Source organism: Sarcophilus harrisii, chromosome 4, assembly GCF_902635505.1.
Source record: "Sarcophilus harrisii chromosome 4, mSarHar1.11, whole genome shotgun sequence".
NCBI classification, from domain to species: domain Eukaryota; kingdom Metazoa; phylum Chordata; class Mammalia; order Dasyuromorphia; family Dasyuridae; genus Sarcophilus; species Sarcophilus harrisii.
Window position 1 is genome coordinate 415,048,455 of NC_045429.1, and position 24,834 is coordinate 415,073,288.

General features: G+C 50.7%; 1 protein-coding gene across 1 annotated transcript; it reads left to right on the forward strand.

Moving 5' to 3' along the window:
- The first annotated feature begins 656 nt into the window (after positions 1-656).
- WNT2B (Wnt family member 2B) lies at positions 657-13,742 on the forward strand. Its single transcript, XM_031967302.1, has 5 exons — positions 657-967; positions 5,689-5,909; positions 8,051-8,328; positions 9,541-9,805; positions 12,491-13,742. Exons 1-5 carry the CDS (start codon positions 786-788, stop codon positions 12,718-12,720), a joined length of 1,176 nt encoding a protein of 391 aa, XP_031823162.1. The 5' UTR covers positions 657-785; the 3' UTR covers positions 12,721-13,742.
- The last annotated feature ends 11,092 nt before the right edge of the window (positions 13,743-24,834 follow it).

The window sequence follows — 24,834 nt, forward strand, 5'->3', positions numbered from 1 at the left end:
GAGTTCTGACCATGTTCCCCTTTTCCTCGCTAGTTGTGCGGAGACTTGGGGGTCGCGGGGGAAAGCCCGCAGCCCGCGCTCGGCCCCCCCTCCAAGCGGGCACTGCTCCCCGCAGGAGCAGATTTGGGAGGGAGGGGCGCTAGGACCCGGGGACGCGGCGTCCACCCGGCCCGGGCGCTCGGGGCGCATGGAGCGAGCTGCACCGCCCCGTCCCGTCTCGCCCGAGCAGGTGGGGGGCACCGCGCCGAGGGGGAGGGGGAGGGAGGGAGGGGCGGGGGCGACGGCAACGGCGACACCTGGGGTGGTGGAGCGCGCCGCTGCTCGGGGCCCCAGGCGGGGCCGCCCAGAGGGCCGCGCGTGTCCCTGGCCGCGGCCCCGCCCGGCGCCGTCCAATGAGAGCCCGCGGCCAGAGGGTTGTCCGCACCGCCCGGCCCCGCAGCCCCACTCGGCGCAGAGCCGCCGACCCCCGGACACCGCACCCTGGCTAGAGCGCGCCGCCAGCCGCGGCCGGCTCCCCGCCTCCGGGCCCGGACAGCGCGCCCCAAGCCAGCCGCCCGCGCCGCGCCGCCGACCCCCGACTCCGTCCCCAGCCCGGTGGGCGCCGCCGTCCCGGGCCCGCGAAGCCCCGATAACCGGCGCCCGCCCGGGCGCCCCCCTGTCGGAGCGGTCCATGGGCCCCTGCCGGGGGGAGGTTGGGACAGCTTGAGGGTCACCCCCGCTGGGTCCGGTCCCCGCGCGCCCCCGCCCCACCCCGGGACGCGCAGGGGGCGAGCCCTCGGGGAGCTATGCTGAGCCGGGGCGGCACGGAGGAAGCCGCCCGGCTGCCTGTTCCCGCCCCCGGCCCGGCGCCCAGACACCCGGCCCGGGCAGCGGCACCCGACGGCCCCGGAGTCCCTGCCCGCTTCGGCCTCGCCTGCCTGCTGCTGCTGCTGCTGACGCTGCCGCCCCGCGTCGATGCGTCCTGGTGGTGAGTGTTGGCGCGGAGGGAAGTGAGACCAGGTGGGGCGGGGACCGCTCGGGCCCCTCGGGCTCGGGCCGGCCCCTGGGAGCGGACCGCGCTCGGCTTTACTGGCCCCAGAGCTTTTCCCCGGGGCAACCGGTCTCCGGGGCTCACGCAGTCTGGTGGCCCGAGGACTCCCGGAGCTTTGCCGGGGCAGAGCGAGGGGGCCCGGGCCGGGTTGCCAGTTTCCCTCAGGGGCAACGGGAGAAGGGAAAAGCTGGGCAACTCCCCGTCTCCTTCATCAGCATCCCCCCACTTTATAAAAGAAACCCTCCCGAGTAAGGCAGCTGCCCTCGATCAATTGCGTGAGTGAGGAGAAATTAACCGGAATCAAAATTATGTACTTAAAGTTTGGGGGTTTTGTTTTTTTTTTATAATTTTGGTTTGCATAACCCGCGAACCTGATTCAGTCCTTCCGGAAAGGATAGTTGTTGAGAGTATCCCATCCATTTCCTTTTTTCTTTTACTCCTTCCCCTCCCACCCCTGTTCCCCACTCCTCTAGGGCAGAGGTCGCTGTCTCGTCCCTGGGAAAACTGTGGTCCATCTCTTCTGGCTCCCCCCGACCTCCGTCCCATTCTCTCATACCATAAGGGGCACAATCCCTTTAAAAATCAATGAGAGGTCCACTTTTCCACCTTCTTCTCCCTCCAACACGCGTCTCTAATGGAGCTGTGTTGGTGACCCACGGAGAAAAGCTGTTCTCTGCCTCCAGTCAGAGATGGTCTAGCTGCCCTCCCCAATAAACTTAGGTAGGAATAGAAGCCAAATAGTACTCTGCACTGGGATAGCACCTCTACGCATACCCACTTCTCTTTCCTCCCAGAATACCCCTCTTTTTCTTACCATACCCTCCCCTGTGGCTTTCCCCCTTGTCTGAGTCTTGGCTGGAAGAATTGGGATGGGGGTTGGAGTAGCAGACTGAGGGGCCATGGAGTTCTGCTAGAGATTCCTATCATTTCAAGATGCTCAGCCCCCCAACCACCACCCCCCTTTTTCCTGTTTCAGAAAAATCTCTCTTTTGGATCTTTTTATCTCTGCATGTTGGGGAAAGGAGGGGGTTCTGGATGGGGGAACCATATTGCATTGGTATCTTACATCTGGCTTGAAGCATTCCTTTACAAAAGGGAAGATGGAGAAGGGGGTGGGGGTGGGGGTGGGGGTGGGAAGGAGCAAAGCTTTTGAAAGTTCAGGGTTGAGATCAAAACGGACCTTCAGAAGGCCGAGGCTGTCTACTGGCTCAGATCCGGAAAGGCTGCCTCCCTCACCTCAGATCTTCCCTACACGCACACTGCCCCAAAGGAGAGGGCATTTCTGCTCAGTCCGTCGAGGTTTCTGAGGACCCTTATCTGGCCCCCACCAGCATGGAAAATTGCCTTGGAGGGCACAGTTTGAATAAAGGAGGGATCAGCACTCAAATGGTTCTTAGTTGTGCTGGTGATTTTTCCCCCAGTTGTAGACTTGCTGGGGTTCATATTGGGGTCTCCCCATTGGGACCATGATCTTAGAGACTCATGGTTATTCTCACCCCTTTTCCTTCCTTCTCCCTCTTCTTACACGTGGTTCACATTAAAGAATCTTTGAAGAATCCCGAGTGGAGGCTGAATAGGGAAAAGCCTCACTCAAGTACAGGAAAAGATGTGGAAGGGGCACACAGCTCCCCCAAGGAGCCAGGGGCTGGGGGCAGGACCATCAAGGGGGGCTGGCTTTTGCAGCCTTCCATCCTTTCTGTCCATCTTTAGCTCCTGACTACTGTCTAAAACATAGGATGGCAGCCACTTTTTCAATGCCAATTTCCATAAATTATAAGTCTTGGTCCCATTTTCTCTATTTAAAAAAAAAAAAAGCAAAAATGATAGCTCCCCCCATAAGCCCTTGGGGAAACATCTAATTGCCCACTGGAAAGTTATAATTCATAATCATTTTCTATAGCATGCAGAGATCTCCTTTTCTAGAATAGAAGAAGGAGAAAGTTCCCTGAATTCTTAACTATTAGGACAGGAAGTAGAGAAGGGGATATAAACGCTCAACAGGTGCAATCTGTTATCATGAATTTCCTAGAATAATGAGACAGAAAGAAGGAAAGGATAGGGAAGGCTTAGGCTAGATAGATCCTTGAGGAAATCAAGATAATAAAATGAAAATCAAGATGGAAGGGAGTAAAAATATTATATGTATGTTGAAGACCCCATAAGATCTAGAAGGAAACCTGAAGACTGTGGCATTGGTAAGGGCCGAGGAGAACTCAGAGGCACTGAATGGCTGTCTTCTGGACAGGAAGGGTGGAGGACAATGGGAATAGCTGCTCCCCATCTCACTGAGCACTGACAGAACAAGAAAGACCAGTGTGGGCCGAAGCAAAAGGGATTAAAGCTAGACAGCAGAAAGAACTGTCCTGACATAGCACAGCCCATTACAATCAAGGTCGTCTCATGATGTGGTAGTGTTTCTCCAAGCTTGGATGCCCCCAAATCCTCGTCCCCAGAGCAATATTCCAGAGCCAAGCTAGGGGAGTGAAGTGGTATTGGGAAAGGGACCAGCTCCAACTCCGACTGTCTCATGTCTCTCCTCTCCAAACAAAGCATCTCAGCGGTGGGTGTAACTCTGGGTCTGTGCGTCAGGCAGTCCCTCCCAGGCCAGGCTGAGGAGTTTATTTTGTTTGTTCCTGGAAGCTGTTGCTCTGATGGACAGAACCAGGGATGCTGATTCCATGGGATTTGTGAGCAGCCGGCCCTCTCTGTCTTTCCCTCCCTGGGGGACAGATGGGTCCCATCAGCCCGGCCGGCCACACTCACCAGAAGGCATCTGGCTTTGGCTGTGTTTGTTTGATTTGGTTTTGCCGGTGGTGATCCCAACTCAGGGGTGGAGATCCCATGGTGGGAATGATCGGGACTGAGGTGGGGGGAGGGGAGAAGGGGACAGAGTACACAGGGCCTGAGATGTCATAAACAACCCCCCTTGCTCCCCACCAGACTCTGGGGATGTTCCCAAACTCCAGTCTTATTCACAGCTACGGCTTCTCTGGCAGCTGGGGATGTCTGCAAGAGTGCCTGACTCCCACCTGCTCTGGACAGAGCTCTTGACCCTGAGATAAGAGGCACATAAAAAACCCCTTTGGGTTTTCATTCATTACAAAGGAGGAGAGTGATGGAATGCTTTCGGAGGTAGGTGAGCTTGAGGAATGAGAGAAGAATGGAGCCAAATTGGAGAGAAGGGGGCAAATGTAAGCAGAGATCCCGGGCTTGTGGGTGGAAGGAAGCAGGACCATTCCTCTGGGAATGGGCTGGGAGTTGGGGAGTTGAATATATTTAGGGAAAACCTCTACCTAGCTGAAATCACCTTCCTGTCCCTTCTCCAGCTCAGCCAAGCCTCAGGCATGTCATAGCTGGCATAGTGCTGAGCCGATGGGAATGGAGACTGGAATTGGGGGTGTGGGAACTGCTTTGAAGGGAAATCTCTGCCCGTACAGCAAATCCCAGGGCACGGTGCCCTTTGGTTTGGCCTGTGAAGGAGGGGACTTTAAAAGCCATTTCACCACAGTAAAGGGGGAAGAATATGCCTGTTCAGGAAGTGGAGATCCCACGGTGGGAAGGGGAAGGTGAAACAGGAGGGCACAAGGCCAGCCTGGCTGGTAGGATTCCTGATGACAAAAGAAAGAGGGAAGAGTAGGGTTAGAAGCAAGGGTTTCTTTTCCCTCTTGGGACCACTGGTTTCCCAACAAAATCCAGAAACATCCCTATGTTATGAACCTTGCCATGGGCTGCTACTCACTGCCCTTCCAAGGAACTCCACTCCCGCTGTCCTTCGTTCCTATTTTTGCCTTCCATCCCGGTCCAGGATAGGCAGGGTAACAGCCACCATCAGTGTGGGGTTCAGGGAAAGCCCATGGGATCACAGATCCGGAGGGGCAGCCACCTCTTCAAGTCGTTCCACGACTTGCCTCAGTCACGTTTTGAATGAAGGTTCCCCCGTAGCATCCTGGTCTCTTACTGTCCCAGTGTTTTTGTTCTCCAGAATCATTAGCATTCATCAAATAACCCAGCTGCAGCTACGTGGGACGTAGCCATGACTGTAGTATGGGTGTTAGACTCGAGCATTTGGCTTGGGTAATAAGAGATGCGACCACTCGCTTATTCAGTGAGAAGAATGGTTCCCGTTGAAGGAGATTCTACCTTGGTTTTTGTGCCACATTATATTCTCTAGATTAGAAAGAGCTAGGCGGTGTGGTGGATAGAGTACCGGACTTAGGGAGAGTAAAATCCAAGTATAAATTCTCTTTCAGACACTTTCTTAGCTGGGTAACCCAGGATGGGACACTTTACCTCCCAGGCTCATTTCTCCATCTAGAAAATGGGGATAATAGTACTAATCTCACAGGGTTGCTGTGAGGATCAAATAAAGTAATATATCAAAATAAATAAATTTGATAATATCAAATAAAGTGCTTTGTGAATCTTAGAGCTCTATATAAATGCTAGCTCATTTATTATTATTTTCACCGACACTAGTGGGAGTAGGGGCAGCATGAATATCGGGATGGGAGTTGTATGAGAAGGGAACATCCACCCCCTCCAGAGCTAGAGAACTAACCCTTCCCTTAGTCCCCCCAATTTATTGCTGAAGCTGAGTGAGACTCTTGAGACCCAGTTTGAGGCACTCCCTGCAATGCTGTGCCCTCCACTCCCTGCAGGTATATCGGGGCACTGGGGGCCCGGGTGATCTGTGACAACATCCCCGGGCTGGTGAGCCGGCAACGCCAGTTGTGCCAGCGCTATCCTGACATCATGCGCTCCCTGGGTGAGGGTGCCCGGGATTGGATCCGCGAGTGCCAGCACCAGTTCCGTCATCACCGCTGGAACTGCACAACTCTGGACCGCGACCACACCGTCTTTGGCCGGGTTATGCTCAGAAGTAGGGTGCCCTTCTTTTTACCCTTTTTTCCTTCCATCCTTCTCTTTCCATCTTGTTCCCTTCTCTCCATGGCCTCAGGGTGGCAAGTGGAAGGGGAGATTATTCCTCCCCCTCCAGGGGTGAATCATGAACGTAGAGCTGGAAATGACCTTAGAAGTCATTTAACCCAGCCACTTCATGTTATAAACAAGACTCACAGAAATTAGGGGAATTGCCCATGGTCCCAACAGGTAACAAGGGTCAGGAGTGGGAATTAAACAGACTCTGGGACTTCAGACCCAACACTCTAGAGCAAGAGTGTCTGACTTAAAGAGCTGCATATTGATTTGCCTGTGCATTCTCTTGTTTGGGTTTTCTTAGAAAACCACAAATTAACATTATCTGCCCTATGTTTTATTTTTATTTTGTCAAACATTTCCCAGTTACATTTTAATCTGCAGCAGTCGAGGGGTTTTTGCTGGCACAGAGTTTGATATCTTTGGCACTGGACTTGGAGTTTAGGAAACCAGAGTTTGATATCCCTCTCAGACATTGTTAGCATTGGGACTCTGGGTCAGTCACCTAATCGTTCTCATCTCATTTGCAAAATTGGGGAAATGGATCCCATTTTGTAGGATTGGTGTGAGGCTCAAATGTCAATCTATATATTATATTTGTATGTGTGTATGCATATTATATATACATGTGCATATACACATATAGCTTTGAAAACCTTGAAAGTCTAACTATTAAGGATCATAATGATGATTATGTGAATCTGGCTGAGATTGGGCCCTCAGTTCTGGCTTCCTGCTCAGCATTTCTTCCCATTGGCCACAATCCCTCTCCTTATCCCCATGGACAAGAGACCCTCTAAAATCCATGTGCTAGGGGCTTGAAGGATCCACGGATTCCCTAGACACACTCTAAATCTCTATTTCTCCCAGCTCTGAGTTCTGTTAAATAAAAGAGTATTTAGGGGCCGGGCAATGTTTTCTGCTTCCCTACTGGCCCTTGCAATCCCTCTATCCCTTTCAGAGCTAGGGACCAGGGAGGGGGTATCCTGCCCCCACCCAGCCCTGGCAGTAATGGGAACAAGGGGTAAACAGAAAGGGGATATGTAAATATTTGGAGAACTGTCCTGGCCCCGGCTCAGCAGGGAAAATTAGGCTGGGCTAAACTGGATGATGAGCCAGAAGAAAGACTGAAAGAGGAACAACAGGGAAAGGGAGGGGAAGAGAAGAGATCTCAGCTCTCGGAACTCAGGAGGATGTTTAGGTGAAGGAAAAGGGGGAGAAATGTGTCAGTGTCTCTCTAGTCTGATGTCTTCCTCTTTTCCAAGTGGGACTGTGGTCTGGGCCTTTGGTATTAGAACTGTCCAGACCTCTGAAGAAGTCTCTGGTTCTCATGTAGCAGTTCCAGACAAGACGGTCATCCAGCACGAGGGAAGAAGAAGGGAGGAGAGGTGCTTTGTCTAATAATAATTCAGAGTCAAGTGTGATATGGTGATGAGAATACTATTCAAAGGAAGGGAAAGTTAGAAGAGCTGGTCTTCTCACTCCCAGTGACACTCCAGTGTGCTGCTTATTGGTGCCGGATAGCACTGAATAAATCCCTTTCTTTCTCTAGGACTCAGTTTCCTCATCTGTAAAATGGGGAGACTGGCCCAGCTGATCCCTAAAGGACCTTAGCAACTCAAAATTCTAGGATCCTCTGATGTAGTATTTTTAGGTTTGCAAAGTGTCTTCACAATAAACCTTCCAGGTAGAGGAACTGTTATTAGCTCTATTTTATAGATAAGGAAACAAGTCTAGAAGGTAAGTTGTGATTACATATTAATTAAGATAATTAAGTAATTACATCTTAATTACATAATGACTCATAAATACAAAACTAGTGAACCTGATCCCAAACCCAGAGCTAATCTCTAAGGGGCTAAGAGTTGGTCTAATTGAAGGGATGGACAGACATACGGTGCCCAGAAACCATGAGGTGTGTTAGGGAGTATTCTGGTGAAGATTGGTGCTTGGGGAAGTCAAGGAGGGACTCCGAGCCAGGGGGACTTCTGGAAGGAGGTGAGTGCGTGGAGTCCTTGGGGGGATCGCGGGATGAAGATAGTCCTGGGCCTTTTCTCTGAAGCCCTCCTTCTCGCCCCATTCTAGGCAGCCGGGAGGCGGCTTTCGTGTACGCCATCTCGTCGGCAGGCGTGGTGCACGCCATCACTCGGGCCTGCAGCCAGGGCGAGCTCAGCGTGTGCAGCTGCGACCCTTACACACGCGGTCGTGACCGAGACCAGCGGGGAGACTTTGACTGGGGTGGCTGCAGCGACAACATCCACTATGGGGTCCGCTTCGCCAAGGCCTTTGTGGATGCTAAGGAGAAGAGGCTCAAGGATGCCCGAGCCCTCATGAACTTGCACAATAACCGCTGCGGCCGGACGGTCAGTCTGTGTGGGGCTGGGTGGGGACAGCTCGGCCCGGGGCTCATCGAGAATCCCCCCCTTCCCAGTCAGTCACAACCGTTTGTAAAACACCTGCCATGAACCAAGTTCTGAAATAGGTGTGGAAACGGATAAAACAAAACAGCTCCTGCCTCCAAGAGGTTTATGTTCTGCTAGAAATACTGGGAAATGAAATTTGTATATGCTTTTTAAAAAGGGGGGGGGGGAGTAGCATACATTATTATTTCGGTTAATTAAGGGGAGGATTCCAGACAGTGTGACAGTAAGTTCTGGCTGGTCTGGCATAGATTACTGGATCACAGACTTAAATCTGGAAGGAAACCTAGAGGTCCCCTAGCCCAGGCCCTGAATTTTATGGAATTGTACAAAAAAGTAAGGCTTAGACTCTTTCAGCTCATGCAGGGTGGGAACTCGGTATCTCCTTGGAGCCCCAATCCAGCACTCTTCCTGTCGTGTTAGGAGGCACATGGCAAAGGAGGCTAGAGGAGAAGGACGTCTGTGAATTAGATGGTGGAGAAAACCTTCCCAGAAGTAAAATCTGAACTGTGCTTTGAAGAGTCTGGAGCTAATGGGTGTTCCTTGAAGCCAGACTGTTTCACTTTTTACTTTGCACCCAGCCTACGGCTTGGTCCAAGTAGGCTCTTCATAAATGTTTGTTGATTAATTGGATGGAGGAAGTGACCCCTAACCTTGCTATTCCCCAGTTTTATCACTCTATACGTCAAGCCTTTTCTTTGTGTTGCTCTTTATCTCCCCTCTCTTTCTCTGTAACCTCCTTTCTATCCCTTCTCTCTCTCTTTCCCTCTCCTTTTCTCTCTCCCTCTCCTTCCCTTTTTTCTTTTCCTTCTCCTCATTTCCCTCTTTCTTCCTTTCTCTCTACCTTTCTCCCTTCCTCCTTCTCTCTCCCCTTTTTTTCTCCCTATCTTTCATCCCTCTCCATCTCATTCTCTATTAACTCTCTTTTTCTTCCTTCTCCCTTTTCCCTCTTTTTCCTCTCTCTTCCTGCCCCTTTCCCCTACTCTCCTTTATTTCTCTCTATGTGTGTCTGTCTCTCTTTCTCTATCTCCCTCTCTCTTCCCTCCCCTCTCTCTTTCTCTCTGTCTCTCTCCCCTCTTTCCCTCTCTCTTGGATTATCCATCCTATAGGATGTATGGCAAGCCCTGACCCTTTGCCTTTTCCCTCCCTCCTCAGGCTGTCCGTCGATTCCTGAAGCTGGAGTGTAAGTGCCATGGCGTTAGTGGCTCCTGTACACTTCGCACCTGTTGGCACGCACTCTCCGACTTCCGCCGGACTGGCGACTACCTGCGGAGGCGCTACGACGGGGCCGTGCAGGTGACCGCCACCCAGGACGGTGCCAACTTTACTGCTGCCCGTCAGGGCTATCGCCACGCCACGCGGGCTGACCTCGTCTACTTTGACAACTCCCCAGACTACTGTGTTCTGGACAAGGCTGCTGGTGAGTAAGGTAGAACCAGATGCGGAGGGAGAATGGGAAAAGAGAACAGTTTTCCAGCTTTGAACATGGCAAACTACGCTAGTCCACTGCTGTCCAGTAGATTGGGGTTACAAAAAGGAACCCCAGAAGGACTTGGGAGCACCAGCTTGTTATCAAACCTAAGAATAATCAGGGAAGGAGGCCCCATTGGACAGCCAATCCCCCACTAATAGATACTGAATACCTACAATGGCCCCAAATGGTCAAGGTGAAGTTTAAGCCTGGGCTTTGCAGGATTTGAATAGTTAAAGGGTATTCCAAGAGAGGAAGAGAGTGGGGAGGGAAGCACTAGGCACGTTTAGGCAACAATGTGAGTATAATGGAGACTTCCTATAAGGCATGGAGGTGAAGTCTGAAGGCAGACTTGGTGAGCCATATTGCAGAGTGCCTAAAAGAGCAGTTTTCTAAGGGCTTTGCCTCTTGCATTAAAAAAAAAAAAAGTAGAATGAGAATATATTGAAGGATTAATCATGGGAAAGGAGGAATCCAAGGGGATGCTCTCCATCCCAACTAGGTATTTCAGCTTTCTACCAGTTGCTCTCTGGGCAGTTGGCGATGGGCAGTGGAGAGCTGCTCTTCATCTGCAGCAGAGTTTGGGTTTGATTCGATGCCTTAGGGAGGAAGGTCAGCTAGCAGGTGGGACTTCTAGACTGCTGCAGTGTTGCTGGAACTGTCACCTTGTGAGGTTCTGGAGTCTTCCCCCAGAGCTTTTTAGTATTTTAAGAAAAGAGGAAGTAATCCTCTCTCCTGTGGTGGTGGGCACTACTGTGATTCGGAGGAAGCCTGAAGGATCCTGTCTCAGTTTTAGTAACTGTAAATCTGGGACGCCCACCCCCTCTCTCTCCCCCAGTTACTGCCATGAGGGTCTTTTCAACAGGCAAAACTGCTGTGGTTGGAGGAGGAGAGAGGTGAGGGGAAGGTGAACAAGTCCGCTAGCTGCTTGCCTCTGTTTGTTTTTGCCCATCGCTGTCGTTCTTGGAGAGTGAAATGGTTTGGAGCAAAACTGGGCATAGAAACAGGGTGGGGCCTTGCCTGAGAGACAGAGAGGGCAGTGTTTGTCCTTTGCAGGGTGCCTGAAAGGGGGTTCCTGGGGAAGAATGGGGTGGGGAAGATCTTCTGACTTTCCCATCCAATGTAGTTCTCTGGTTTGGGATTTTCTTCGTCTAGCACTTTCTATGTATAAAGCATCGTGCCAAATGCTAGGTTCTAGTTTTCAGGCAGGAGGATGAATCTTTGGGGCTCTCAAATCTGTTTTCTGGGCCCAGTGAACAGGCTGTAATATCACACCTAAAAATCACACTGGATAAGGTGTGGCAGATTGTTATTTTCATTACGTTGGGGCCAAGACAATCACCCAGTTTCCTGGGGAATTGTGATGATGGGTTTTTGAAACGGCAGCAAAGGCTAATGGGGGCTCTGTGGGGTGTGGGTCAGAGACAAATAGTTATGGGGTGTGTAATAGGGTGAAACCTGGAAGTGGGGTTAACTCGGAACCAGATGTTTCCCCAGTGGTGCCGTTTTGGTGCGGGGAGCAAAGTGTGGGTGGAGGGACAAGGAACAATTCAGAGGCCTTTTGATCCATCAGATAGACTGGCCAAATCCAAACCTGATGAGGAAGAAAGAGGGAAGTTGGTATAGCAGGCATGGGAGTCTCTGGGCTGGTTAACAGTGGAGTTATTTACTTAATTTCAATTTACTTAACTTCACTGGTCTGTGTGTATTCCTTATGTCTAAACATAGGTCACTTTAGACAATCTTTTGGGTATTTTTCTACTCTAAATTCTAAGAGAGAGAGGTAGATCTATGTATTTATTGGATAATGTGTTACCCGTTGGGTTTACTAAAATGAAACAACCCCTGCCATCCAGTTTTTATTCTATTGGGACCCACACACTGAGAAGTGATAGAAATAAGTGCAATAAGTGCAAAGTCATTCCCAACAGGGGGAAAGTGCAAGCTGTGTGTGTGTGTGTGTGTGTGTGTGTGTGTGTGTGTGTGTGTGGGGAGGGAGGGGTCTGGGGGGAAAGGGCGGGGAAGAGGGAGGGAGACAAGAGAGAGACAGAGAGAGAAATAGACGAGAGAGAGAAGGAGAGAGAGGGAGGGAGGATGGGAAGAGATAGGGAGAGATGGAGGGGGGGGTTCCAGGAACCCTTCCTTTGGGAAGTGGCCCTTCAGCTGAGCCTTAAGGGAATCCAAGGATTCCAAGTGCGGGGAACAGCATCTGCACAGTCAGGTCAGTCTCTCCTGAGCCCGGGGACAAAGCGTGGCCCTGCCCTCTGGCCCGCAGGCAGCCTTTCCCCGGTCCCCGGGCACACAGGAGCCACGTCCGTGGTCTCTGGGGATCCCGGAGGGTGTGGCGGGACCTGCCCGCAGGGAAGGCTTCCTAGAGGAGCCGGAGCCCGGCAGGGGCCAGCGGGACGGGTGTTGGCGAGAAGAAAGTTGGCGAGGGAGGAGGTGACCCGGGTCCGGACCCCGGGTCCTGTGTGTGTGCTCAGGGGCTCAGTTTTCTCCTCCGGCACGTGGAGCTGAACGTGGCTGACGGGCCGCGCAGGAAGAACTCGACTGGGGGGAGAGGGGGGGACAGGCGGGCAGAGCCCCCAGGAGTCGGGGGAGAGCTGACCTTTCCCCTCTGCCCCCCTCCCCCAGGCTCCCTGGGCACGGCCGGCCGCGTGTGCAGCAAGACGTCTCGGGGCACGGATGGCTGCGAGGTCATGTGCTGCGGCCGCGGCTACGACACCACGCGGGTCACGCGGGTCACGCAGTGCGAGTGCAAGTTCCACTGGTGCTGCGCCGTGCGCTGCAAGGAGTGCCGCGACACCGTGGACGTCCACACCTGCAAGGCCCCCAAGAAGGCCGAGTGGCTGGACCAGGCCTGAGCCCCGCCCCCGCAGACCCTAGCACCCATGCCCTGCACCCCGCCCCCCCCCCCAGCCCCGGGCGCCCGGGCTCCCACCGAAGGCGGCCCCGAGTGTTCTCCGAGGAGCCATGACGGGACTGGAGTGGCCTCGGTCGGAGCCCCCGCGCCCCGGGGAGGGGCGGGAGCACACGCAGGAGGAGTGAGGACCCCCACAGAGGCCAGAGCGCACCTGTCTGTCGCCCTTCCCCGGCTCGCTGGCCCTTCGTGGGCACCTTTGGGGGGAGGGGCGGGGGCTGCCGCGAGGCCGGCCTGGTTGTGAAGTGGGGGTGAGGCACGGGGAGGGGCGGACGCCCTCGGCCATCCCCAAGTCCCTGTTAGACTGCACGTTTTCCAGTTCCCCGGAGCCTGGGCCTGCTGGACAAGGGTCAGACCTGCAGGATGGGGTGCGTCTGTGCTTGTATGTTGGTCCTGCTGCATATGTGAACAAAGAGAGATGCATCCACACCTTCCCATCCATATATATATATATATGCAAATACATATATATATATATATCTCATGCATATGTATCAGATATCACTGCCTCATGTTATCTGCTGCGTTCTGGGTGGTGGTCCACTAGTGATGTGCAGAATGGCCAAGTGGCAGTTCCTGCCGTCAAAGCAAACAATACTTAACCTGCCTCACTTGTGCACTTTGCTTTTTTGTTTTCATTCTGCCCTTGTGATTATTTTTCAGGGTGAGTAGGCCCTGGCTTCCAATCCCCCCCCCCCAGTCCTGTTTTATCTGTAGGAGAGCGCTTTCCGATATTGTGCCCATTCCCCAGAGCTGACCTGGCCCTGGACGACATTCATGACAATCAGAGGAAAAGACCCCTAGAGGAGGGTGATGGATACCCTTTTTTCAGGCTTATCATAGGTGCCAGCTAGGGAGAGAGAGAGGCTCATTGGCAGAATCTCAGAAAGGACCATCAAAAATATCTGAACAGAAATCTCCTTGATAAGGGCTAAACAAATGGTAATTTTGTTACAACCTTATTTGCCACTGACTTAAAAAATGTTAAAAACCAAAGATGTTTCTTTTCCTCACCCTTAAAATAATCCCTGAGAGCAAACAATGGAGAAACGCGGCTGATGTTGTGACTATGAGCACACCTCCCAGCAGCATCCCAGCCCACTTACATATGGACCTCGCTTGCTGTTTTTGGCCAGGTCCCGTAATTCAGAGATTCCAGATCCTCCCTTCTTCCAGCCTGTCCTGTACTCTTCCCTAGGCCTGGCAAAAAAAAGTATCGAGTGCTTAAGAGGTTACAGAGAAGCTCATTTTGGAGAGTGAAAGAGCACTGACGGTGTTCATTTCTGGGACAAAATGTTGAGAAGCACGTGAGACACCTATGGGAGATTAGTGGAGGAGATGGGGGGAGGGTACCCTGAATAATCCAAGAGCCTCGTCCCTTTTGATGTGAGAAGCAATGGCAGCCAAGTGTGAAGGGAGCGGGTTCCTGTGTCCAGGCCTTTCCTTGGCTTCTTCCTAAAGCTGATGCTTGCCCCATCCCATTCCCGCCTCGTGGGAAGCTCCTTTGACCCATGTGTCCTTCACCACTTGCAAGCCACTTAATGTGGGCCCAGGCTCCAGGCCATTCTGCCTCTCCCCAAACCCCACTCCCCTTCTTTTCCCTGCCCTTAGTCTACACAATTGCCCAGCAGTTCCCTCTCCGTGCAAACAGCATGAAGCACTGGGACAGGGAGGGGGGTGGGGGCTGTGGGGCTGGGCCTCAGGGACAGATTTATTTGGATCTTCGGACTAATATTTGTGTAACCTGCCAAGACCCGTGTAGGAGGGTTTGGGTAGCTTTGGTTTTTTGGTGTGGGGGGTGGTTTTTTTTTTTTTTTTTTTTTTTTTTTGAGAAAGTAAAAATGCTGCAGCCTCCATATCCATTAATGCAAAACATGAGCTGGTCAGGACCCTTGTGGCCTGTGGTGAGGGGATTCCTGTGGAGAAACAGGGCTGAGTCAGGCCAGGGGAATGTCTTCCTTGCAGAGTGGTGGAGTCAACTCGATAACTGATGAGTGGGATTAGGGAGGAGGGAGTGAGGGGAAGGAGGAAAGGGCTTCTGACGGTTTGAGACGGAGTGGAGAATGAGCTCCCTATTTGGGGGAATATTGCAGAACAGTGGGGAGGAGGAGAGCCCGGAATCTTGGCTTTCCCCAGGATGGCAGCCTCCTAGGAAAGGTGGAAGCTCACCCCTAGTGCTTCCTCCTGTGAAAAAGTACGGGTCACTCTGAGGGCCAAGGCCGCCACCTGATCACCGCCCAGAGGAAAGCAGTCCCGGGTCCGAGTCTCACCTGTGTTCTAACGAGATGCTGCTTTCCCAGTCCCTCCAGGTTTCCTCTCCTTTCTCTCCCTCCTCTCCCTCCTTTTTCTCCTCTTTTCTCTCTCTCTCAGAGAAAGGGCCTCCTTTGGCAAACCTGAGCCCCTCTCTCCAGAGTATGCACAGCTTCAGAATTCCAGACTTCAGAGTTTTGCACGTGCCAATTTCCCCATCCGAAGTTGAGGGAAGCAAGCTGTTGGAACGGTGGGAATGGGGTAATGGGGAGAGGGGAGCAGGGCTGCTCACCTCGAAGGCAGGAAAGCCGGGGTCAAGGGCAGCCCTGAGCCTGCTCACAGGGATCCCACATCGACCCCCAGCACTTCCCCTCCGAGCCCGGGCCCAGGGGGACAAGATCTTTGCTTGCTCCAAAGTTTCCTCTGCTTCTGGTCACCTCACTATTGGTCTTGAACATTATCCTCTTTTCTCTCTGTCCAATCAAGACTATCATTCTCTCACCAAGAGGTAGGAGACTCACATCCCAACTCCCCGACCAAAAAGAAAGTCACTTAATCATTCCATACGCAGAAAACATCGCGTCTCTCTTGGAGCCAGGGGCTGCGCATGGAGGCACACAAGGAAGCCGTTGTGCTCCCCACCGGCGGCCCCTGGGGCCGGCCTGCCTCAGTTTCACCTTGCGCCGAGGAGCCGCCCCACAGGCTGCTCGCCCCACACCTGCTGCAAAGGGCTGGTTGCCAAGCAGCCCGTGGGACCCGCCACCGGCCCGCCCGCCCTCGGCGCGGCGCCAAGAACACTCGGGGGCTTCCCGACGGGCCCTGGGGCCTGGAGGGCTGCGCGCGCTCGCCGGGGCTCCCCGCCCGGTATGCCCTGTCCCACGGGGAGCCCCGCGACGCCCCCCTCTGGCGGAGAATGCGCGCGCCCAGCCCGGGGCCCCCCGACGGCTCCGTCTGATTGGCTGGCTGCCGATCCGCTAGAGGAGACCACTATCCGGCCTCGCCGCCGGGCCCACTCACCCCGGGAGGTTCTAGTTAAATGTCCCTGCGGGGGGCGGGGGCGGGAGCTTGCCCCCGTCCCGGGAAGCCGTCAGCCTCCGGCTCTGCGGCCACATTACCGCGGCGGGGAACAGTGCGGCGCATTCCTGAGCGGTCGGCGGGGCCCCGGGCTCCCGGGCCTCGCGCAGAGGTGCCAGACACCGAGAGCTCCGCAAGCGGGGCCGCGGGGCCGCCGCTCTCACCTGCTTGCGGCTGGCTCCCGCCGCGGCCTCTGCCCCGGCCTCGCGAGGGGGAGGCCGCCGCCGCCGCGGTTTCGAGGGCCGGCCGCCCGCGAAGGGATCTCGAGCCCGGCGGGGAGGTAGGGAGGGGGGGGAAAGGTGCCCCCCCTCCCCGCGCGCGCACACACACGCACGCAAGCACGCTCGCCCCTCCAGGCGGGCGCCCGCACACCCGCATCCCAGCGCGCAGAAGCACGCGAGGTCTCCCTGCCGCCCGGATGGAGATAAGACACAGAAGAGGAAAAAGGCCGTTCGACTTCAATCGGACCCTGCCCCAGCGGCCGCAACAACTGCAGAGCCCGGTGCGGCCGGCCGAGAGATGCCTTAGAGCTCTAAAACGTTACGTTATCGAGATGCAGGCGGTTATTTTTAGTGACTGGTGCATTCCAGCTGGGGTCTGTGTGTGTCTGGGGGAGGAGAGAGGGAGGGGGGGGGGAGGGAGGGAAGTGGGAAGGTGGGGGGAGCGGGGCGCCCAGAATTACCACCCAAGCAGAGCAGCCCGGGCCCAACTGCATCTCATCGTTGGCGCGTGCTGGGAGACAAGGGCGACGCGTGCCCCGGGACGGGACTGCAGGGCTGGACGTGTTGTAAATAAACAGCGGGGCGAGGGGAAGGGCGGCTCGTCCTTTATAGCTGCCTCTACAAAGCCTGGGCCTCTGCAGTCCCCCTCAAGCTGGTGACAGAGACCTAATGGGTCTGTAGGTTTCCAAAGGCCCTCGGCCTCAAGATTCTTTTAGGGCCAAAGAGGCCGTGGGGTCCTGGACCCTGAAGGAGGATGGACGGTGGACTCCCCCTCCCCCCTCAACGTTGAGTTAGACTGAAAAAATGAAAATGCAAGTCTATTCTCTTCCAAAGGCTGGAAGATGTCGGGGACAAATCCATGCTAGCTCCCGGCCCCAATATCTGAAGGATCAGGAGGAGAAAATAATCCCAAGCTCTCGTCTCCATTTCCCCCTCAGGGGTTCGATTACTTGTGTGAACCTATCTCTAGAGAATCAGAGAATTCATTCCTGGCTGTGGCCCTGGTCCAACCTCTCTCCCCTGTCCTGATTTAAGTCCCGGCTGGGCCCGAGTCAGCCACCGGCTTCCTGCACGCCCACCCAGCCCCGCCTCTTGGCTGACTCTGTCTCCTGATCGCCATCCCTTCTATTCCTCCTCAGCTGCCTTGGTGAGACTTTCCCTAATCCTTTCAAAACCTTCAGCACTTGGAGACTTCTCACACTGTTAATTCACAGAGACTTCTAAGACCAGACCAAAGTGAAGGAAATCCATGGACACAAGCCTTTGCAAAACCTGCAAAACGGTGGTTGGAACCAATGAGCAAGGAGACCTTTCCACCATAGCCAAATACAGTGAAACTGAACCTGGTGACTGGACTTTTACTCTCACGGCCACTCACGTCACCATCAGAATAGGCTCCATGGACAAAAAAAAAGAACCTCACATGCTGGTAAAAGAAAAGCGATAATGTCCACAACTGAGACACCAGCAGACCGACTCCCAAGATGGGGTAGGTCCAAGAAAAGAGTCAGAATGTGCAGTCCTGCATTGGGAGAAGAGAAGGATCAAAGATTACAGAGTCTCACAGTCAAGGATTACAGGTGCTGGAGTCTCAGCACCTTTGAAATTGGGATTAAATCCAAGTTAGTGTGGAAGGCACAGGGCTAGTTCTCCACATGACAGTATCTAAATACTATCTATATCAAAAAATGAATTTGGGTTTCTTCTAACTGAATATCTCCCTCACACTACTGCATCATTCTTTCCCAAAACATCATTGTTCAAGACTCTCCATAGATACCTCTTTTTGTTTTTGTTCTGCTAATGGAGAAGATGTAGTCCATTGGCATGGACTAGCCTCTATATCAGAGGCTTTTATTTTTTTATTTTTTTTTTTATTTAATAGCCTTTTATTTACAGGATGTATACATGGGTAACTTTACAGCATTAACAATTGTCAAACCTCTTGTTCCAATTTTTCACTTCTTACCCCCCCCACCCCCTCCCCTAGATGGCAGGATGACCAGTAGATGTTAAATATATTAAAATATAAATTAGATACACAATAAGTATACCTGACCAAAACGTTATTTTGCTGTAGAAAAAGAATCAGACTCTGAAATGTTGTACAATTAGCTTGTGAAGGAAATCAAAAATGCAGGTGTGCATAAATATAGGGATTGGGAATTCAATGTAATGGTTTTTAGTCCTCTCCCAGAGTTCTTTTTCTGGGCATAGCTATTTCAGTTCATTACTGCTCCATTAGAAATGATTTGGTTGATCTCGTTGCTGAGGATGGCCTGTATATCAGAGGCTTTTAAAACTCGTTCAAGATTTTCTTAAGGCCTTTAGGTCACTGGGATAGGAAATAGTCACGGGAACAAGTATGCTCAGAGACAGTTTTGTCACTGGCTAAGCAAAATCTATTAGCTGTGATGATGCAGTGGTGGGCTCTTTGATCTACAATAAGGTAAAGAGAGGCTACTGGATGCAAAGTCTCTTCATTCACTTGCTCAGACAAATCCGGACAGTGTTATCTCTTATTTAGACTGCCAATTATGGATCAAAAGAAAAATAGTTAGGGAAAAATGGCTCCATGGTGAAGTCCTTCCCAGGCTCAGCCCTGTAACACATTCAACTAAAAAGGGGGGAAATGAGTACTTTCATTTACCTTCACAATCCTACCCTTACACACACCCCCCCCCCAATTGTGGATGAAGAAGAAGCTTGTTAATCAAAGCCTGAGGATGCTTCTTTTGGGCTTCGGATCCCCAGCCTGGGCTAGGAGGCAAACACCTCATTCAAAAAGTCTACCTGTACGAGGGGCTCCCTCCAGCCCCTCCCCCACACATCCTGGTTTTTGTGGTCCATCCATCTTGGCTTTCTCCCCCACCTCCCCCCAACCTCCCCCGAACTCCACATGTGGGTTTAGGAGCCATCATCTGAAGAATTCTTTCGCTCACCTCCTGCATAGCAGCACGGCCCCATAAGGCTGCGCACCAGATGGAGGGGATAAAAGCCTGAGGTCATGGCTTCTTGCAAGCCATTTTTTCTTAAACTAACCCTGACTCTAAGGGGGAAAAAAAAAAAAAAAGGCCGAGCTGGGGTGGGGCCAGTGGAACTGATGACTAAGGCGGCAGTGACTTTAGAAGTCTTTTGTAATCAGAAAGGAGATGGTGAACTTGGCTTTCCCCACAAGTTTCCCCACCCTCGCCTCCACCCCCACCCCCATCTCCCCCTTGTGCTTCTCCAAGGTGTCAGGGTGGAATGCAGAGATTAAGTCCAACCACAGGGTTAAAACCTTCTCAGCGGCTGGGACCCACTCAGCAGGCTGCCACACACATGCTGGACTGGAGGCTGAGCCCTGAATTTACTCCTTCATTCTCTGGAAACACAATGAAGCGGGAGAAGAGAGACTGGAGATGAAGGGGGCCAAAGACTGGGGGGGAATTCAAGAGATCCCTGAAGGACCTTCCGAATGTCTGCATGAAAGAAACTCCTGCCGGACATCAGGCCATCAGTAATACTAACTACCTATAGCCTCCTTCAAGGTGCTGCGGGAAAATAAAGGGATAAAATTCACATTCCCCACTGCAGGTGATGAGGGAGTCCCCTCATATGGTAGTTGGGAGGAGAGTGCTTCGTAAACTGTCAAGTACAATGTGAATGTGAGCTGTTATTGTTGGAAGCTCAATCTGCTGGGGTTAAAGGGCTCACTCAAGAACCCCTCCAAGAAACTAGAGGAATGAGGAAATTTCAGCTTGGAGTATAAGTAACTTGGCCACAGCCACAGAACTCTAATTAAAGTGATGGAGGCCAGGTTTCTCCAGATTCCAAGGCAAGTGCTCTTTCCACTACAGGCTACAGGATATAGTGGAGTAAATGTTAGATTTGGAGGCAAAAAGCCCTGCCTTCAAATCCTGCTTCTTTAGGTTCTCTTACTTCAATTTCCCTATCTCAAAAATGGTGATCACAAGATTTGTACCTGACTGGCTCTCACAGTGACTCCACGGAAGGTTACTGTGAGGTTCAAATGAGATCATGTATAAGAAACTGTGAAGTATTTTTTATGTGATTTTATCATGATGGGGAGTTCCCAGTATGGAATTCATTCCTTAATGCAGATCACAATCCATCTGTGACTTATTAAAAGAAGCCCGAGGATGGGGACCTTTCCACATCCCCCTTAATTCTAATACCTTCTCTCAGCTTAGCATCTCCAATCTATGCCATGTATGGTTATTTGTATGCCATCTCCCTTATTTGAATGTGAGCTTTTTGAGAACAGGGACGTATATTTGCCTTTTCTTTAAATTATTATTATTATCATTATTATTTTTGTATCCTCAGTGTGAAGTACATTACCTGGCCCATAGTAGATGATTACTAACCAGCCACCTGTTAGCACATAAAGGTGAAACAATCTGCTCAGTGGTCACACAGCTACTGCGACTAAATATCAGAGTTCAGATATACACAGAGCACTTGGTAAACTGAAATATTTCATAGATTTCGTTTTGTTTTTTGATGTTTGACTTCTTTTTTTTCCCCTCTTTTTTTTTTTCCTTTTTTTTTTTGCTGAGTCAATTGAAGTTAAATGTCACACAGCCAGGAAGGTGTTAAGTGTCTGAGATCAGATTTGAACTCAGGTCCTCCTGACTTCAGGGGTGGTGCTCTATCCACTACACTAACTAGCCACCTCTCTTCCCCTCTTTTTAAAGTAATAAATTTCATATTAGATTCTGAAAGAAGGGAAGACACGGATTGGACAAGAGGAGGGAGGAAGCACCTTTGATAGTGGAAGATGGAAGACAGGAGAGAAAAACATATTCAGTGGATGTCAGACAACAGTAGAATCTGCATTGAGAAGTTATAAGAAATAAAGTCAGTGAGATCAGGGGAGGAGGTGGCTTAGAATCCCAGGTCTTATTCCCATTACCCAGGAAAGTATTCCCAAATAGCAGAATCAGGTACTAAGTCATTTATTAACAGGTCATCTCTTGGAAATGATAAGGAAGAAATGATGGATCTAAGGAACAGCAGCTATTTAGCATTTTGGAGACTGGGGTAAATAGATGTCCAGGTCCTAATATGGTACTGCATTAGTATAAATCCTGAAAGGAATCAGGCCACTTTCAAAAGGATCACAATGGGCCTCAAAGGAAAGCCAACATAACATCTGACCCACTCCACTTCAATATATTTACTTTAATAATCTTCTGGTACACACATATATTTATTATATGTTCGGTTTTTTATAAGCAGTGGAAAAGAAGTGATTTTAGTTAAAACAGAAAGTCTGACCTTGTAAGTTCCCGATCCTATTTTTCAGGATTTTGGTTATTTGTGGCTAACCAATTCGTTACTTCTGGAGCTAAGTAGCTGCTAATTTAGTTAGCTAGTGCCAATGCTGTGGGCATGTACTAAGAGAGATGAAGTAAGTCCCAACTCCTCTCCTGCTCCTCCCATTTCCAAGGGAATCTGGCTGGATTCCCAGCCCCTGATCCAGGAGAGCTCCCAAGAGGGGCTTGGGAACACCAAGTGCCATCATGCAAACCCAGCCAGGGAAGGTCAAGAAGAACAGCGACAAGACAGAGAAGCCAAATCCGCTGGGCCGCAAAGAGACCAGGACACAGGCCCGCTCTACAGGTGGCTCGTGCCCCTGCTCGCTGCCCCTGCAGCCCCACTTCCCAGGCAGCTGCTGCACCCATGGGGAGAAAGACTGGTGCAGGAGGAAACCATGAAAATAAGAATTGCAAGACCGCAATAAGGCACGGAGCCGAGATGTGGAGAAGCAAAGTAGGACTGTGCCCTCTGCTGATCCTAGGAACCCGACAGACCGGGCAGATCTAGAGTAGAACACAGAATCAGCATCGGAAGGAACCTCAGAAAGGCCAGTTCAGCCCCTCCTTGTTCAGATAACACAGACAAATTAAGTGACTTATAATACTGTGAGAATCTGGGGTCTTCCCGACTCCCAGTCCAGTGTGATATGCACTAAACCAAGCTGCCTCTCCTGGTGGGTAGAAGAAAGCTAGCTCTTTGGGGGAAAGCAGAATTAGCCAGACACTGAAGTTTTCGGGGTTTTCCTTATGAGTTAGAGATTTTTTTCTTTTTAGATACTAACAACATTGTACCAAGATCCGTGGGTTGGAAGGGATGATCTAATACTAGTGCTGTATCAGTAAATACTTTAAGTCACCTAAAGGAAACCATAAGGATGAATTGTGTGCTATGGATGTAGGGGATTTTATCTAAGTATTTAAGAGACTGAGGCCTGTGGAAAGTTGGGGGTGGGGAATGGAAAGGGAATGAGCATTTACATAGCACCCATTACCAGCCAAGGACTGTGCTTTGGTGTTTTACAAATAGCATCTCACTTGAGCCTCACAACAACTCTGGGAGATAAGTGCTGATTATTATTCTTTCCATTTTACACTTGAGGAAACTGAGGCAAAAAGAGGTTAAGGGGCTTGGTTAGAGTCAGTTAGTGCCTGAAGCTGTATCTGAATTCACATCTTCCTGACCCCAGGCCCAGTGCTCTCTCCACTGCACTCTCTAAATGCTAAAGGAAAAAGTCAGATGGTCACTAGGTCAGTCAGAAGAGGTTACCAGAAGAAAAGAGACATCAGAAGTATTCGATCAAAAACTACAAGGCCACTTGGAGGGAACAGTGTAGAAGACTGAACTAGGTCCCTTCCAACTTATGTTCAGAGCTGGAGGATGGGCAGTTGGGACAGCTGGAGATAGGAGGAAAACTCATACTTCTGCTCCCAAGCCCTCTGGTCTCTTGTACTCCCTGAAATAACCACAGACAGCAGCTGTTTTCATACTTCGTAACAGAACACAGTAACTGGGACCAACTAAAGTGTTTTGGAGTCCTCGATTGACCTAAGGAGAACCACCATGCTCTTCCATAGTCTATTCCTGGCTACTACTTCCTTCAAGTGTATGGATATGACAGGAGTGGTGAAGAGTCATTGTCTTTCTGTTCTTTTTACCTATTTCAATCAAAGAACACGCTGGGGGAAGACTCTCAAGACCAAACCATTTGCCGGGATCATCTTAGCCTTTTTTTCTTTAGGCAATTTAATAAGAGGTGATTTCTGAAGCCCCTCACAAAAATCAAGCAGAAAGTTTTATGCTGAGCCACGACAGAATTGAGAATATTGAATTCATTAAGAAGCATGTTTCAGGTTGCACTGTAATTTCCCTGTGTAATATAAGCCCATGGAATCTGACATAAGCTGATTGCTCATGCTGGTTATTTTATTTGCATTTCTGAATGGAAGGGATTTCAATACTCATAAAATATCTACCTGACTTATTATTCTTTGCTATTCCTTCCAGAGCAGCTGTTCTAAAATAGACACACAGACAGGCGTCTCAACTTGTATAACTGGTTAAGTGACCAAAAAAAAAAAAAAGAAAAGAAAAAAAAGGTTATTGCTGAAAAGCAATTAAAAAATTCAATATGAAGCCTGAGGCCAAACAAAGGCTATGGTTACTCCCAATTCCATTAGAAAGATAAAAGCCCAGGAAAAAGCCCAAGTCTGAGTAAGGAATCTCATTCTCTTTCCTGGATAGTATCCTCAGGAATGCAGAGGTGGGGGGAAAAAGGGGCAGGGGTGGCTGGAAGACCCTCCCAATGCCAAGCAAAGCTGCCTTTGTCCCCCCCTCGAGTTTCCCACAACACCAAACTGTCTGAATATCTATGTTGTAATTTTTCTCACCCTTCCATATGTCCATTTATTTTGGTACAAATTTTTTCCCAAATCAGACCTTTTGGGCTGAGCATCAGATTATGGAATTAGAAAGTTAATGCTGAAAGGAATTTTTGAGGTTCCTTTTCTAGACTTTTTCTATTGCAGATGAGGATACTGAGGGCCAGAAGTGAAGCAACCTGCCCAAAGTAGGCCAGGAGCCTGGGATCCTCTGTCTCCAGACTGACAGCTATGCTGCCTTAGAGAGACTGGAGTCCATTGAGATGGTCCAGAAAATGTGACTTTGCCAAAATCAGTACCAGAGATAGGACTTCAAATCAGGTCTTTAGACTCAACTGCCCAGCCCTTCCCCTTCTGTTCCACTGCCTCCTCAAATGAGCAACCTTTCCCTTAAAATTTTCAAAACACTTTAATCTTCTTTTACATCACTTTTAGTTATATCACATTATCTTACAATCAGCACAGCTCAATTTATAGGATTACTATTTTCATGCAACCACAGGACTCCCTAGTAGACTGACAAGCTCTCTGAGGTCAGATTCTCTTAATCTTTGTCTCCCCGGTGACTAACAAAATACTTTACATTTAGAAGACATTTAATAAGCGTTTGTTTTGTACTTCTAGATTGTTAAAAGAAGGTTATTTCGCAATCAACATTAAGTATTAAAATTATAAACTAGGTGGTTGTCCTACCACTTTCACAGTTTACTCAAATTGTTCCAATTATTTTCTAAGAGGACTTTATTTGTCAGCGTTAACTTCTAAACCAACTGCAAACACGAAATCATTTCAATCAATCAATAAGCATTT

Coding starts and splice junctions, on each gene's coding strand:
- WNT2B (XM_031967302.1), top strand. CDS start 786: ATGCTGAGCCGGGGCGGCACGGAGGAAGCCGCCCGGCTGCCTGTTCCC. Junction 968..5,688: donor CGCGTCGATGCGTCCTGGTG/GTGAGTGTTGGC, acceptor CACTCCCTGCAG/GTATATCGGGGCACTGGGGG. Junction 5,910..8,050: donor TGGCCGGGTTATGCTCAGAA/GTAGGGTGCCCT, acceptor GCCCCATTCTAG/GCAGCCGGGAGGCGGCTTTC.